The following is a 17,496-nucleotide window of genomic DNA, read 5'->3' as shown; positions in this document are numbered from 1 at the left end:
GGGGGGGCGGTTTATGTTGACCATACTTCACCGCGCCGGTCACTGGCGAGTTGGTGAAGGCGGGGAGGTAGAGTTGGGGCAGCATGAAAGTGCTGTCGTAATTTAATTGTCGTTGATGCATCGTCCTCTGCTACCCAAAACCCGCCAGTATCTCTCTGCATTATATAATCAAAATAATATATAATCACAGAAGCAGTGCTTCGTGGAGACACTCCGAGGCTGCCTTCAATTTCACCGACTCTCATCAGGACGCGGCCCAACTAAACCAATGCCATTGCCTAAACACCTAATGCTGTACCATTTGTTTTCCCTCTTAAGATAAATCAATTGTTGAATTGAACAGCCGCGTTCCCCAGCTTCGGCAACCCACGCTGCCGCAGAGTGGTGAAGTATGGTCGAATGTCCACGCGGCGTGGAAAGGGCACCTTGTCTAGCAGTAGATTGACACGGTGTTTGTGCACTTACAATGTGCAGTTGGTGCTCTCGGTGGTGAAAGCACAACGGGGTCAGTCTCGGAAGGATGTTGGGAAAGATGGCAAGTGGCAGTAACTTGTTGCCTCGACTTTTTAAGTTAGGGATAGGGGGGGGGGTCAATGCAGTGACATGATGAAGCAAGTTTAAGATTGGGCAGGATGGAGGAAGTTTAAACCAAGGGCCGATCATTTTGGAGTTGGCCAAACCTCCCGATATCGGGCCACAGAGCTCGGGCAATTGTTGGCACTGGTTTTGGCCGACTTTACACTCATCTTTGGTTTTCTACATAGACTTATTTGTGCGCGTTAACGAAAAACTTGCACGCATGATAACATGTGTGTATTGTGGAGAGGATGAGGGTATTATTTACTGGCTCTCGGCCTCTAACATGAGGCTGCCGAAAATCATCCGGTTAAACGGAACGCTAATGAAACTCAAGTTTAAAGTTGATTTTGTTTAACCAGGTGATTAGCACCTCAGATGAGCACGGTTGGCTATGTACGGTACGAAAGAAGCTCAACTTACAGAACCAAAAAGAGCAATTTATCTGGAAGAGTGAATTGGGTCACCAGAATGACAAACACAATTGTTTTTCTTTAAACAATAATTGAAAGGGCCACTTGTGACAAATTGTAAATTTTAATACAGCAAAGAAGCACCTATTTATTCGCCTGATTCCACAGACACACACTTCATTTTGACATGTCTTACCAAGTTATTAGCCTTTGACCAAATTATGCCAAATGCACCCGATCAGGTATCAGATGCTCAGCAGCGCTGAGCCTGGATAGTGCTTGGATAGACAGCCCACCATGCATAATGGGTGATACAGGCTGCTGGGCAAAGTGATGGCCACGTCATTAGGCACAGACCCTGTTTTCACTATTCTAAATGAGCAAGGAATACACTTGACGTTTTATGCAAGCCCATTTTTTTATTTTATTAGGCAACACTTTCAAATGTCATTTTGTCCACGGAATCCACATTAATGTAACAGTTCCGTAACGTGCATACAAAACAGGTTTTGCAATTAAAGACTTGGAAGGCAAACACCTCTTTCAAAAGAGTGCAACGTTTTGTCCAGTAATTTAACCCTAGGTTAACAAAACCTTAAACTGACCTCACAACATGATATTCAATAGTTCCGTACTTGTATAAAATTAAAACAGCACACTATGTTTTCGCAAATAAGATAGATCTATAAAAGATTGGTTAAATTAATTCAATGGCTTAGCTTAATTACTTAACTATCAACTTCACATTTTGAGGCAAGTATAATTTATCTCTTATTCAAGGCAAACCGATTTTTACGTGACGAATTTTGTTTATTGGCTATGTGCGGTACTGCAAATCAGTGACAGACAAAACGCACCGCCGATGAGCACGGTTGGCTTTGCACGATACGAAAGAAGTTCAACGGACATACTTAGCAAATGTAGGTTTCCACAATGGCTGTGCAGTACATCAACTCCAGATTGTGAATTTAATACGTTTCTAAACATGTAATTTAAACATACACCTTGAGCATGCAAATGACAAAATGTTCCCCATTCACCAAAATAGGCCAAGCATCATTGCATTGGTAGACCATTTGTGCTTCATCAATGGAACATGTGAACCTTATAAATTTCTTAATAAAATTTGAGTGACAGATTAGTCCCAGAAAGGCGTTACGTTTCAAAGCAAATATATAAATTGACGGCGGAGTGGCAAGTTGCTCGCTGCTCTGTGAACTCAGTGGCCCGAGCCTGTTTCCCAACCAAGGCTAAAATCAGCGGCGGCCGATATCCGAACTGCTCCTGAGCAAACCCCTTCACCAATCCGCACTGACCAGATTGGTGAAGAATGGTCAAATTACCTCTGTGCTAGACATGGTGTGAAAAGGTCATCTTCATCCAGCAGTGCAACGGTAAAAGGGCTGTTAATGTTATTATGCTTGTTTTTACCCAGAAAGCCTCACTGAGCCTCACTCATGACTCCTTTTTCCAGGAGGTTCCTGACAAATTTCAGAGTAGGGGGTGATGATTGCTATGTAGATTCCAATTTAGTAATTTGTGGGTTATTTTTCATATTTGTGAATTCTGGACTATGACGCCGGCAAACATTGGCCTACTCTTTCAAATGACGTAACGGGATCTTTTAACGTTTACTGTGAAAGAAGACACGTATTTTACGGTTAATATACCCGCAGTATTAATCAGGGCAAACGCGCTACCGGTTGGCCACTCCCTGTAAATACTGTCCACCTAATGGCATAGCTACATGAAGCATAGTCCGCTGCACAACTTACAATACAAACACAGCTACCTGGCTTTTTGTGCATCTGTTTAAGCAAAAAAACACCTTCTGGTGTGAACAATTTACAACTATTGTTCAGCAAAACAGTAGCAAATCCCAACTTATCTAGAAGCAGTCCTTCATAAATATACCATTTAACCCTGCAAAACCACAACAGACGTGTAAAAACAAGTAGCACACAATCCTACTCCTGCATCAAGCACGTGTAATGACGTGCCGTCACCAATTACAAGCGTCGTAGTATTTACACGTTCTTGCAAAATGGTCAGTCGACACTGGTGTATTTCTGGAATCATTTCGCAGTCACGTAGCTCTTACATGGAATGACAAAAAAAATACGGGGTCTTGCTGTATGACCCTGTGTCGAATGACCCTGTGTCGAATGACCGTGTCGAATGACCCTGTGTCGAATGACCCCGTGTCACCGTCACTATCAGACGTGAGCTCTCGTGTTTTGTCTTGTTTACTCAAATCTCTTTCAATTGTACCCACAATTTACCAATAAATAACTTCCCCGACACAACTATGGTTTATGTAGAATCTCCATTGCGAATAAAATGCATTAATCTCAATGGGCTTTTAGTGGATATTCTCATAAGAAAAGTCTGAATTCTATGTGTTGGAATTGAAACGAGACATTATCAGTGTGACATTGAAAGGCTTCCTACCGTTTTTTTAGAGACCAGAAAGAAAAAAAGGTACCAAAATTACGAATAACCCCATCAGCTCTCGATTTGATTTAACCTGTTAGAAAATTCCACACTCCCCTTAATTCTCACACATTTAGACTCATGTTTGGCAACACATTATAAGCCGCATGACGAAAGTGTTGCAAATAATAAGGGAGCCAAGCAAAGTGACTGCACAGATTGTTCAGCAAAACAGGCAAATGACCAAGGTGAAGCTAATTATAATGGGTGTTCGCGAAGTCAATCAACACCTAAAAATCATCCGCTACAGCTTTACGAACATCCTCCATTTTTCATGTGCGCTGGCAGTGGTAAGCAAGCCCAAATAACAAAAACTAATCAAATTCGTCAATGACCCAGTGCTTAAAGTAAACATTTAATATAATAGCCGACTGTTGAAAGGCCTTAAAAAGAAGGGCCATTGCCCAAACACGTCTTCCCTAAACCATATATATTTTCCTTTAATGGCAGTCTTATTAAGAAGTGTGTACCTGCATGAACAACAACCGCAGGGATTGGAAACTCCAAGCATTAAGGTCCCAGGCGAAGTCAAACGGCACCCTTGCCGACCACTCAACAGAGCGAGAGAGATAATGGTGCTCTTTCAACTGTACTACTGTGTGTAGGCTGCGAGCTCTTGCGATCACTACCAAACGCCAGCACCCATAACACTGTCACGTACAGTTAACTCTCAATTATCTGTGGGTGGAATATCCGGGTTTGCGGGTCAACAGTGCTTGCAAAAAAACCCATACATTAGATATCTTTACACACGCCAGTTCGATTAATTACGAGTCGCTCCCTCACTCGTCGAAGGTCAGCGACCCGGTGCCCACAAACAGGTTGGTAAGTAAACGGGCAACATGTTCTATATCTTCACCCCCATCCTACGTAGTAAGACAAATCATTTGCATAGCCTCCCTAACCTATTTTTTTTGCATTCGTTTTTTAGTTTCATCCTGGGCACCCCTCCAAAAATTAACCTTGATAATCAAACGGTGGTCATTTTAATCAATCTGCACCAAAGTAAAAGTTGATTCCCTTACCTTTCACAGACCTCGCTCGTTGAACAATAACAATCATCCTATTAAATAGACCTATATAAAAGCGAACGTCGGATGCCGTTACGGGAGCGTTCGAGCGCGGTTCTAGCGCAGGACGCGACCGCCGCGAACAGGCAAAACCTGCGCGGGGCACCCGCTGGCGCCGCGCTACGTGTGCACCCGCCGCTTGTCTTCGAAGAGGCTGCGCACGAGGTAGACCTGCAGTGCCGAGACTCCCATGAGCGCCAGCACGCTGGCCGCCGACCACAGGTTCACGCGCGCCAGGTTGCTCTCCTGCAGATTGCGGTCGCGCGCCTCGAACGCACGCAGCACCGTCTGGATCTGGTGGCTCCGCGAGAGTCGGGCCTTCACGCTGTTCAGAGACTCCTGCGGAGGGAACGCAGGGCGAGCCGTTAGTGGCGGTGCTGGGCGACACAAGCGACCGTTAGTTTGTTGTCCTTCCCGCGCACCTCCAATAAGCACGGTTGGCTACGTACGGCGCAAAATAAGTTCAGCATACACATGTACATACGTAGGACGTCGATACTGGCATCCAGGTCGTATTACGTGTGTATGGAACGACCATGAAGGATGTCAGTGTAGAGTCGTGGGTCTTGTTGGATGGATATAAAATACATCCCCCATGCCCGATGGCGCATGTACCGTCTCCCTAGTTTGGCTATTATCAGGCTATAAGGCAATGTGAGGTACTGGGTTCAGCTTGATGGTAGGCCTCCCCTTGCATTAACTTTCTTGATAAATCCTACCCCTTTTATTTTTTTTTTAATTAAACATATTCCTTGTCGAGGTGTCTGACACCCAAATGGGCTAAAAACAACAATAAAGGTTTCCATGACCCACTAAATGTTACAAAAAATCTCTCTTTAGCAAGGCGACTTTCCTCCCTGGTCCTCCATGATCACCACATTTCTTCATAAGGTATGTGTGTGGAGGGTCGAGCCGCTCAGCTGTGAGGCATTTCCGATGCTGATGACCCTAAACCAACGCGATCCCTGCTCCGAGATGAAAAGCTTTCCTGGTGTCGCCTCAGTGGGTGGTCACACTCGGGGGATTTTTTTACGTCAAGGTACCGCAACACTACGACGACGTCGCTTAAAGGTATCTCATGGGTAGCTCTGTGATATCTGCTTCCGTGGGCCATTCTAAATAGCACAATCGGGACAAAACTGGGGAAAAAATTACAAAAAAAACAACACCGAGATGTAGGTTCGTGGATGTCATACTTGTACAGGAACAGAAACGATGGGAGATATTTTAAGATCTCCAACAGCTCTTGATTTCATCATTATCACCACCATGTCTTCCGCAGCCAGAGTGACTTGTACGTGTACATAACGTTCAGAGCTGCCCTGCCCGGTCGCACCTGCAGGTCCTCCAGCTTCATGCCGATGAGGTGGTCGGCTGAGATGGCGTCCATCCACTCGGGCCGCTCCTCCTCGGGTTGCATGTGGTCGAGCAGGATCTCGAAGAAGATCAGCTTCTCCGAGATGTGGCTGAAGCTGTTGTCGAAGCAAATCTCATAGTCCCCCTCCTCCTTGACGTCTACGCTGTCAACGGGAGAAAAACAAAACCAAATGATCATGCGCGTGCATGGATTCCGTAACGCTTTCCAACATGCGTTTGTCGCCAAGTATTTAATTTGCAGTAGCAACGACAGCTTCCGAGCCGCACAATGAGCTGACGTCAGATGCGATCATCGGGAAGGGAGGCAGAGTATTGTGACGTTATCACCTTGGTGGACAAGGCTTAACCCTTTAAGCGATTGTTTTAATCCCCAAGTCAGGACTAACCTTTTGATCAATTTGGCCGGTTTAATATTGGGCAGATTCCTAATAATACAACTTTTTACTCAAATTATATTTTATACCCAATCATCTTTACAATAATTATTGGTACCCTATGCTACGGACAGAAAGAGCATGTAGATAATGCATTAGCTATTTATAGCTTATTTGGAAAGCGTACAAAATGTGGTATTTCCATTTTGTGCACTTGGCTCAGCACAATGTGAGTGACTGGTTGGTTTGAAGTCTGATTAAACTATAATTCAACCAACTGAGGTAGATAAAATAATTATTTTACAGTACCCTGTGGACTGTGGATGATAAAAGGTTTAACAACACGAATAAAAAGCACACGTTGCTATAGTAACCCAATTCATCTTGGTAACCCAGCTCACTTACTAAGACTATCCTGTTGCCTTGAATTTTCAACTGGTTAAAAAAGAAACGTGAAACTTGAAACTAAAGGTCTTCTTGACCAATGTTTTCCAATAGTATTTGTTCAAACATGCTTAAAATAAACTCCTATTTGTTTAAGCAGGCGCTTAAACAAATACTAATGGATTAAAGTAATGTTAATATTAAGCCGTGAAACAGACGCTTGTCCATTTATTACAATGTACAACTTATCATGGGTCTGTAAATCTTCCAATCACTGTCTCTTTGTTGCAATATTCTCCATGGTATAATTTGCTAAGTACTATCAGTGGCTTTCTATGGAATGGCACTTACCACACTGCTTTTGTATAAGTACTGGACTTGAGGCTCAAAATGATTAGCCCAATGAGATCCCCAATAAGCATGCATAGATCTATGCAGATTCACTTTAATGAGCCACTCATTATGAGACTAGTTAACATTATCAACTTTAACAGCAAACACACCGTGAGCAAAGGCAGGGTATTAAGCCTAATGTTTGCTTTTATAAGGCACTAAATGCTAATAAAAAACTCTTCCTCCGAGAGTAACATTTTTCATGAACACTTTCAGGAGTGAGGTGGAGCCATAATAAAAAAGCAGTGGCGTAGCTCTCGAGTGTGCAGGCTGTGTAACTGCACTGGGGCCCTTGCATCAGAAGGGCCCAAGTTCCAAGTTTTCCTCCACATTTAGAATCAACGTGCGTTTACAGTATTTGGCTGCTATACATTTTCACGTGATGGGCCACTTCGTTGAGCTATAATTTGTGGCCAGGTCGCTTCTGAAAAACAGCTACATAGCACAGTGGGTTCTCACCCAGTAAGTAAGAAAAACTATCAGGGAGGAAATTGGGACAGGGCTGGCCTCATTTAAATTATTATCCTGGGGCCCATGTCAACCACGCTAACAACCGCTGAGAAAAAAAAACGCTCCTCGTGTAGCCTTTCGAAATGTTGACCATGTTAAATGACCTCTTAGCAAAAGATGGACTCGGAATATACAACTTGATCAAAAGCAAACATTTTTTTAAAAGGACACCTGTGCACCCCATCTCCCTGGCGGTGTTCGGCCAACAGAACGGTCCCAGAGGGCGCCGTGACCGTGAAGTCCACGTCAAGCTCCCCGCCATCGATCACCTGTCCTCACCACGGCAGCCAGAGCATCGCCAGAGGGGACGGAGAGGGGGAGTCACATCAGCATGGCAGGTGTCCAATGTGAAGACGAAATGTGGCCAGAAACTTAACATAAAGTCAAGCCACGGTTGGAAGAAATTGATGCATCATTCAAAGTATGTATGTACTGTATATGGAACTTCCTTCGCACCGTACGTAGCCAGCTGTGCCAATCGTTGAACATTCTGACTCAATGTTGACGTTGTTCAAACGACCTTTTAAACCTGAGCCAGTGTTCAAAATATGTATCAAAGTTGAGACCAAAGTTGTTAAAGGTCATCCTAAATCTGGCCCAACGTTCAAAACATGAGCAACACACCAAAGCTGACCAAAATTTGAACCTCCACCTGGGCCAATGTTCGAAACACAGTCCACAAGTTGAGACCAAAGTTATCCTCAATCTTACCCTCCACATCGGGACCAATATTCAAACATGAAACAGACCACAGTTGTCCATAAACAGATCTTCAACCTGACCCAATGTAAAAAAAAAATTGACCAAAGGTTGATCCGAAAACTGGATAACAATGTTCCAAAACTTCACAAAAAGACTAAAGCTGCACAGAATTTCACTCCAACCTTGAATTCCCACGTAAGCACAAAATACCCAGCCAAAAGTTGCCCTCAATTTGGTTCGTTGACTTGGCCCATGACTTGACCGTGATGTGACCCAAAGGTGTCCCCCATTGCCCCGCCGCGTCCCCGCGGGGTTACCTGGTACTCAATCTCCACCACGGTCCCGGGCTTCACGGGCTGGTAGAAGCATTCTCGGTGCCCGGGCGCCAGGGAGAAAGTGAGGTCCGACTCGGGCGCCTGTGGAATCGCTTGGGCTGGCGACAACAGCGCCGCCACCGCCAGCAACAACAGCGGCGGCGACAGCAGTCCGAGCGCCTGCCATGACCCCACCGCCATGGCGAGCCACAACCAACGTGGGCTCCTCTACCGTGCGATGGAGCCGACCCAAAAGAGCCGACGGATCCGAGAAAACCCCACGGGTTTTAATTCTCTAGCGCGCTTAAGCAGCGTTCGCGACCCACCCTCCCCCCGCCGCCGCCGCGCCTATGCTTGTCCGTTGAAGGAAATTCAACCGAGCGATGCGATCAGTCACGTGGGCACGCGGCAGTTTGGATGATTGCGCAATCGGCACCCCCCACCCCATACACACCCCTACAACGTGGATTGGTTGAGTTGATCGGAGTGACGTAATTGACCCCCCTTCCACCGCCGCTGTCTCCTCCCCCTATTCATTATTATCGGTTACACGACGTCATTTGGTTGCGTATGCCGAAGATGAATGGCCGCATCAGATCAACTGTAACGGGGCGCACGCGCGACACGTGTAAGGAAAGGGGTTGGTGGCTTGACCAATCACGGTTGCGCGCCTATTTCTAGTCACATGACGTCAAACAGTGGACGCGCAGCAGCGAAGTTAAATGACGTCGCGGAACAATATTTAAATGAAGCCTCAGCCAATCAAATGTGAGGTCGGGCGCGTCACATGATTGCAACGGACCTATAAGAGGAGGCAGCAACGAGGCGCCCATTATATTCTTAGTTTTTTCGGTAAAGTCACGTTGAAGAGAAACAACAAAATAACAAAATATATATAAAACAATAAAAAAAATTCTCACGACGTTTCGACCATAACTCAAACGGTCATCATCAGGTGTGTCGGTTGGCGGCAGGTGAGTTGAGTGAGGCGGCAACGTTTGTTACAGGGCAACGACATTACACATTTTTCGTTGTTTAAAAAACAATTACAGCCGCGTACTCGAATTTTTTTCACAACTACGATCCTCGCGTAATAATTTGTTTTAACCCGTATAAATAACTGCGTGCCTAACATGCGGCGCAGCATTGTGCACCGCGTTACGTTACATTTGGTAGAGCGGATCGGTGCAGGCCTTTTACACGATGCTCTTTGGTTCTATTCGGTAAAGTCACGTAGGTAAAAAAATAAAACAACAAAAATCACGACGTTTCGGCCACAACACAAGTGGCCTTCATCAGGTGAAGGGACCAGACTGTCTCGAGGACAGCGCTGGAGTGAAACACAGCCAAGCTCAGACCGCGACCTTTAAGCTTGTGTGAGAGGAATTAAGGTGCCTTGACAAAGGAATTTTTGTCAAGGCCGGGTATTCCTGGTTCGCCTTGAGCCGTGGTCAATGCACTGCTTGATGAAGGCCCTTCCTTCGTCCGCCGCGTAATCCCCGAGCGCAGCTGCGGCTGCATAGCCGCCTGTGGATCCTATGGCTCTTTCCCCTCCTTGCCGGGCAGACGTTTAAAAAAAAAGTAAATCTTAAAAATATAGATTAATTTTATAATGTAGTTGATTAAATGTCGGGGAATAGGTCACTAGGGAATGTCTGGGTGACGACACTACGATACATTTGTATTGGAAAATAACTAGAGGTTATTTATTTTGTTAATTCTTAATGTGTTTGCCATCTGCTGTGTACGCGTATACCCAGTAGCCTCTGCACGCGTGTGTGTGATGCGGCTCTCGAACTCTTTTGGTCAAGAGATATGGAAATAAACTCCTTAAACATTGTTTTAAACAGCGGTTTTATTCTAGATTTAAAGCTAATTCCTTTGTCAAGGCACCTTGTTTCCTCTGAGCGTGGCTGTTTCACTCCAGCGCTGTCCTCGAGACAGCCTGATCCCTTAACCTGATGAAGGCCGCTTGTGTTGTGGCCAAAACGTCGTGATTTTTGTTTTATTTTTTTACCTACGTGACTTTACCGAATAGAACCAAAGAGAACGGTGTTAACAAATTCGTTTAACCCGCGGTCGAGAAGTGCGTCACTGGCGCCTGCATTCTGTGCGAGCCGATTCCACAGTTTAGGGACCGCGGCGTTTTTCGCCTCGGCCTCGGCAAGGTAAAAGGTCAAAAGCAACGAGCCTACCTTTACCACCCTACCTTTTACCCTTACCCCATACAAATTACCCGATCACAGGGTAATTACTGGGGTGGTACTACACATGAACAAGGTTTGTAACAGGTAAATGCTAGGTAGAGCGCTTTATTCATCTCTAGAACACTATCGATGATTCCAATTTTAAATGGAGGCCACGGAGCTTTTAGCGAGCGGTAAACAAGGTGTGTACCGGGTAATACTTCACGTTAGCTTTACCCTACTCTTTACCTTACCCCTTGGCGTGGCGACACCTTTACCCCTTTTACTCGGTAAAAAGGGGTAACTTACCTTGCCGAGGCCTATTTTCACCTACACAAAAATATATAATTAATATGCCGTCCATGAAAATGTTTTAATTGCTTGAAAGGAGGCAATTAATTATCTGATGTCGATTTTAATACGGTCATGCATTGTCACCGGATCTGAGTACGTGTGCAAAATTAGGGATTGATTGGACAACGCGAAGTTGACGAAATGTAAATTACAAGATTTGACCACGACATTAGTCAAGTTAAAACCGTTTAATAAAACCTGAAAACAATTTGGATTCATCTTCTTTGGTTCTTTCGGTAAAGTCACGTAGAATGAGAATAAAATAATAAATTGATAAAATAAAATAACAAGAGAATATTATTGTGTTATTTTATTTTATCAATTTATTATTTTATTCTCATTCTTCGTGACTTTACCGAAAGAACCAAAGAAGATGAATCATTGCAGTCACGAAAGCTTTAAATCGAAATTTGGATTTGATTGGACAACAGGAAGTACTGTAGACTAACTTTTGATTTCAAGATTTGACCACGACAAACACAAGTGAAGTTCCCATAAAACCGTTTTAAAGCTTTCGTGACTGCAGGGATTCATGTTCTTGGTTCGGTAAAGTCACGTAGAAGGGAAATAATAAAAATAAAACAATAAAATTATCACAACGTTTCGATTGCAACACAAGAAATCATCATCAGGTGTGGAAACCACAGCAACAATTTTTTGTTGTTGCTGTGGTGTTATCGAAACTGCTTGAGAATTTTATTATTATTTCCCTTCTACGTGACTTTACCGAAAGAACCAATAATATAAATTTCAATAAAACCGTTGAAAAAAACCCCAACGAAGTGGGGCTCCACTCTCGGAAAGTTTGGCCGAGCCCCTGGTGCCAACTCGCGACCTTGCCCCCCCCCCATTGCGCCATCTCCTTGCGGCCGAAGTGCCCTGCAAACGAGTCGCGATGAACCCGCGACAGACTCGGCATTTGCGTCCCTTAAGAGCCCACATTAGGTCGCCCCCCCCCCCCCTGACAACCAAGATTGGCCTCACGTCGTGCACCATTAATTTATCTCGCGGATTCGTTTACGCCAATGTTGACGGCGCTGCCCTCTCTCATCCTTTGGTTGTGAGTCTCACCCCATCTTGACGCGACCCACACGAGCCCCGACTCTCAACATGCGATGGTGCCGTCAAAGCCAATGTCAAGCGGAGCCGTCTCTGCGAGCTTTTTTTTTTTGGCAACGATAGATTTCAATTTTTTTCTCGAGAGAGTGCCCATTGCAGTGACCCTCATTTGGGATTTTGCTGTTCGACGTCTCTGGTGGTGAGTCTCGTTCGTGCAAAACTTCTGGGACGTTACTTTGTATTGTTTTTTTGCACGGATGAAAACGTGCACAGATATTCGCTAGGTGGCGTTCGTGTACCGCATTTTGTCGGAGATGTTCTCGTTCAATCCAAAATGACCACCTACGTCCCGACCACGCGTGCGCGCACACAAAGTAGATTTTACACATCCCATCAGCCTCGCAGCTTTCTGGGAAGTGCGTCTCGGTAGCCGCGTTGGATTCAATGCAAGATCACTTTTTGGTGACCCTGATCACTTGCCATTGAGATTTTCCTGGCTTATTTGGTTCTCGCTTGGTTAAACAAAAGTCACTTCAACTCATGCCCGGGTTTTTACTTTCATTGTCTTAATACGCGGTTAGGATTGTTAAACAAATAAGGCTGGATACTGTTAAATTAAAAAGCCATCCTTAAAAAGGGGTCGTAACTTTTTCCTGTCCATCCAATTTTGAAGATTTTGGTAAACCAGACGAGAACACGAAAGGACCACTCGTCGGGATCGCGTTTGCAAGCGTGACCTGGATCCGTGTGATTGTGAGCTTTAATCGATGTGAATTGGTGAATCTGAACTCCCTTGATACGTGTGATTTATCCATACCGGATCGTTTTACTGCACATCTATGGGCGGTCTCGTTCGCTCCGTTAGTTTAAAAGCTAAGCATGTAATTTTCACGATTAAACGTGTTTCTCTTGAGCGTAGAGAATGGATTTGGATGAAGAAATCAATTGCACGTCTCTTGCTAATTATTGAGGGAGCCTCGCTTTGCACTTGAAATGAATTGATGTTATGCGAGCTTATTGTGTTAGAAGCGTCCTTGTGGTGATTAATTTAACATGCTTTTTTTGGATTTTATTTAATAAAGTGCCAGACGATGTTAACGTCTTGTTTCAATGTGTGTAATTTTAACATTGTATGATGGTTTAAGCAATGCCTGTTTAATGTTCTTAGGTATGAACCCACGAGGGCACAAACGTGTTCTTTGCTAGGGGAATACATTTCTACGTTTTAATTAACAGTACTTGACATCAGCTGCTCAGAAAGTCAACTCGTTTATTAAGGCTTAATTACTAACAACACTGTTACTCGGTTTTTGCGACTTTTTATACCAAGAATCCTCTACGGTTCCTTGATGATAATGCCAATTTTTTCCCAAATAAATCTTCACTGAGACTTGAAGGTCTATGACATTAATTAGTGTTTGGTTTCTTGCGTTTGAAGAACAGGAGAACGCGGATAAAACGTGAGGGGTTAATGGTCCTGTCATCTGGCGGGTTTGCATTAAAACACCTACACTACCAGGCAAGGCCTCGGTCACCCATCAAAGTAGTAAATAACCCAAGCTGAAGCCTGATTTGCTTTAGGGGGAACAAAACTGACCAGTGATTTTTTTTTATCACGGGCAATAATTATACTATAAAGATCCTAAAATCACCAAAGATGGAATCAGGAAATTGCACAACCGTAATGTGAGCGTGTGGTTATTTGCCTTGCTTGGGCCGGGCATTTTGTTTTTTGGCTACATTTTCGTTGTCTACTGAGCAAATAAGGTTCCCTGTAATAGTGAGTCAAATTGTATTTTCAGTACACTGCTGGTGTGTGTTTGTCGACGGACAGCATGAATTGGAGGTCTGTTATGGCGACTAAACTTAGAGCAAACCAGAATTGCAAAGGGAGAGAAAAAACACGTGATGAATCGTAAGTTGCGCATATCCACTTCATTGTTGGCTGCATCAACACTGATCGCTGGATTTTGGCGCGGCATTGCAAGCAGCTGGACTGGACGACGCTTGAAAAGACTGCAGATCGTGAATGGTGGAGAGTGTCGCGCGTGCACATCATCAACCCTCATAAAATTTTGGGATGGGCCCCCTTCCGATTACGATGATTGTGGAGGTGCCCACAATTGTGAGTTCCCGCTTTCTGCACAGAGAATTGGCCGGCGCTCTTCCCCCATGAGCCGGACCGCACCGCGTGCAGATAGAGCAGCTCCGCTGTGTGCGGGGGAGAATGGGCCGAGGCTTGGCTGCCCAGAGTACGGCACGCAGGTGCAATACCCTTCTCACAACGTTCTCCTTGGCAGCCAGCAGAATATTCTTCGGAAGCAGAAACCGGCCCAGATATATAACAAAAAGCACACTTTTTTTTTACGTGGCGAGTTCATAACAAGCGATGTCAGCGCACGTGTTTCCATTGGTTTTATCTGTAAGCGAGTTTAATCGTGAGCGGGTTGCTGTAGTTTGTGCTTCCGCAGATTTCTTACGGCCGCTTGAACTCCTGACCAGACGGGAGCCAGGGTTGGTGACCCGCGGATGAATGCCGTGCGTGTGCACCGTTTGTACCCTGAGCTTATCAGAGCGCAGGACACAGCAACGTTAAAGGGGGTGCATATTGTGTGGAGAAACACAGTTCGATTCTCCCAGATACTGACCCCATACAAGCCAGTGCTGTTACAATCCACATGGAGCCTCACATGGTCGCTTTATTTTCGAACATCTGTGCACTCTTAGATTTATTTATGGACCGAGTTATGTAGAAACCTCGTTCCACAATTTGGCGGGTCAAAATTGTGCACCATGATATAAGAGACTTGTGAATGTGATGATGGTGCATTCCGAGTGATTGGGTCCTGGGATTTCCCAAAGAGGCTATAGTGCACGCTGTTTTTCATGCAATTTCCTGTCATTGGTGAGATACCCAACACATGTTACCAGTGTAGTGGCACGGAACCATGAAGGGGCAATTCACATGAATGTGCACAATGGAATAAATCTTGCCCTAATACTGCCTAAATGGTTTAGTGTTGCGAGATGGTGAAACAACGCCACTCACAAGCGCTGTATTGTTTTTGCGCGTGGCGATGTCGCGTATCCGTTTCGAGTTCACGCGAGCTGCTGAGATTTATGCCCCTCGTGCATATCCCTGGGCATGGGTTTGGTTCAATAACCGATTTATTACGATAATGGGTGTTTGCGTACTTGGTATAACGCATGCTGTGTTACAGCACAGAGGGCCACTTAATGTGCCATACAAATGAAAGGGTTGCTCTATTTTATACAAAGTCGAACTGCAGTGTGGGCCATCACGAGGGTGCCGCTATAAATAAGTCCAGGAGTAAGCTTAACAGATGAACTGTCGGGTTAACAAAATCCAAACCGTGCAATTTATTTATGCAGGAATTTAGTTTATTTATGCAGGAGAGTAAAGTCTAATGTAAAATAAACTTTTGATGAAAGTAATGGTGTGTTTGTCTGAACATTCTTTATTAAGCTTTTTTTTTTGGTGAGCAAAGCCGAGTCCCCGCCATCTAGCAACCGTACGGCAATAAAACATTTAACCGAGTAATGCGCACACGTACAGCTCGAGTTCGCCAAGCCACTGCTGGATGGGGGCTGCTGCCGACTCGGTGGCGGCGGTGTTTTGACCATACTCCAATGGTTCGGTGCAGGGTAGCGAATGCACGGACAGAGAAGTGAGAGCGTGGAAGTGCAATGCAGCGATTGATTGTGCCGCTCCAGCCTCATGCAGCGCCTGCCACGTAGCCCGATCGCAGCAACCTGTTTGCGCACGGCGATCGCCCATCCCAAGCGCTGCACGCTTCAACCCTGCGTCCGATGTTGAGTGCGTTGCACGTACTTTGGACGTCCGCGATTCAACGGAATGCGTGTACAAAATAGTTTGTGACATGAGCTAAGGAGCATAGGCTCCTCCTCTCCGTTGTCCTCCGATTAGCACTGTTGGCAACGTGTGTCCGGTGCAAAATAAGTTTCAAGTGTCACTCCAGAGCCAGTGGTGATAACATTACCAGGGCAACAACCCAGTCTAAAACAATACAGCAACTTAAATTTTGATTTAAAGCTTTCGTGACTGCAGGGATTCATATTCTTGGTTCTTTCGGTAAAGTCACGTAAAAGGGAAACAACAAAATAATAAAAATATAAAACAAAATTCTCACGACATTTCGACTGCAACACAAGCAATCATCATCAGGTGTGAAAACCACAATAAAAAATGTGGTTTTCACACCTGATGATGATTGCTTGTGTTGCAGTCGAAACGTGAGAATTTTATTGTTTTATATTTTTATTATTTTATTGTTTCCCTTCTACGTGACTTTACCGAAAGAACCAAGAATATGAATACAGCAACTGTTGACTTTCCACTTTGGGTGAGTTGATCAAGCGACACGTTTCCTTCGAGCTTTTTGGGCGAGAGCAATGGACAGCTTCACGAGTAGCCTCGTGGTGAATGCCTGAATGATCTACTTGAGTGCAGCGGCGTCACTTCGTTGTCCATGCGTTCACATGTATAGAGTCGTGCGGGGGGAGGCTTCAGGCTATCCGAGAGCCGTGGATCTCGCATGGAGACCGTAGACTGAAATTAGCGAAACGAGCTTGCGATGTTGCCCCCCTCCCCCCCTGACAAAATTTTGATGACCGCAGTCGCGTGCACTCTAGGCTATTGTCTAGCGCTGTACCAGATGGCCAGCCGCATCTGCCGTGCGATGTTCTCATGCAGTTTCATTTATTTGGCATAGCCCTGTGAGCCATTCGGCTCTTGAATCGGGTGCAACCGCAACAAACAAAAAACAAAAACCTCACCGTGGCCAACGATTGCTGGGACAGCCACTGCGCCGTCGCTTCCTTCCTTCTGCTCAAACAGTCTCATCACCACCACCTTGATCTGTGCTCCACGTTACTCTTACAGTCGAATACATCCTAGAATGGCGTCTCCCTGTAACAGTACTGAACTCGCTCCTCCCCCGCACCTCGGTACAGACCATTGTTTACGGCAGGGGTGGGGAACGGCCGGCCCGCGGGTCGTATGAGGCCCGCGAAATCATTTGGTGTGGCCCTGCCAAGGCAACCGCAGGCGGGACTCGAAATTCAATACGTCTAGGAGCAAACCTGGAAAAGCAGTTGCGAGTAGCAACATCGTCAATACCAGCTAACATCATCACACGCTCTTTGGTTCTATTCGGTCAAGTCACGTAGGTAAAAAATAAAACAAAAATCACGACGTTTCGGCCACAACACAAGCGGCCTTCATCAGGTGTGCTTGTGTTGTGGCCGAA

General features: G+C 45.2%; 1 protein-coding gene and 1 long non-coding RNA gene across 2 annotated transcripts; one reads left to right on the top strand and one right to left on the bottom strand.

The window, feature by feature from the left end:
* Positions 1–1,388: 1,388 nt before the first annotated feature.
* LOC116953135 (transmembrane emp24 domain-containing protein 1-like) lies at positions 1,389–8,971 on the bottom strand. Its single transcript, XM_032973010.2, has 4 exons — positions 8,610–8,971; positions 7,762–7,859; positions 5,889–6,072; positions 1,389–4,891 (listed from the first exon to the last, which is right to left on the bottom strand). Exons 1-4 carry the CDS (start codon positions 8,805–8,807, stop codon positions 4,673–4,675), a joined length of 699 nt encoding a protein of 232 aa, XP_032828901.2. The 5' UTR covers positions 8,808–8,971; the 3' UTR covers positions 1,389–4,672.
* A 391-nt stretch (positions 8,972–9,362) lies between these two features.
* On the top strand, positions 9,363–15,661 carry LOC116953136 (uncharacterized). Its single transcript, XR_004404538.2, has 2 exons — positions 9,363–10,995; positions 14,008–15,661. It is a non-coding gene; the product is annotated as an uncharacterized LOC116953136 (long non-coding RNA).
* The last annotated feature ends 1,835 nt before the right edge of the window (positions 15,662–17,496 follow it).

Source organism: Petromyzon marinus, chromosome 50 (genome assembly GCF_048934315.1).
Source record: "Petromyzon marinus isolate PM22_M1 ecotype Great Lakes invasive population chromosome 50, UKy_Petmar_22M1.pri1.0, whole genome shotgun sequence".
Lineage (NCBI taxonomy): Eukaryota > Metazoa > Chordata > Hyperoartia > Petromyzontiformes > Petromyzontidae > Petromyzon > Petromyzon marinus.
The sequence above is the reverse complement of the archived record's forward strand: the minus strand, read 5'-3'. Positions and strand labels throughout refer to the sequence as shown.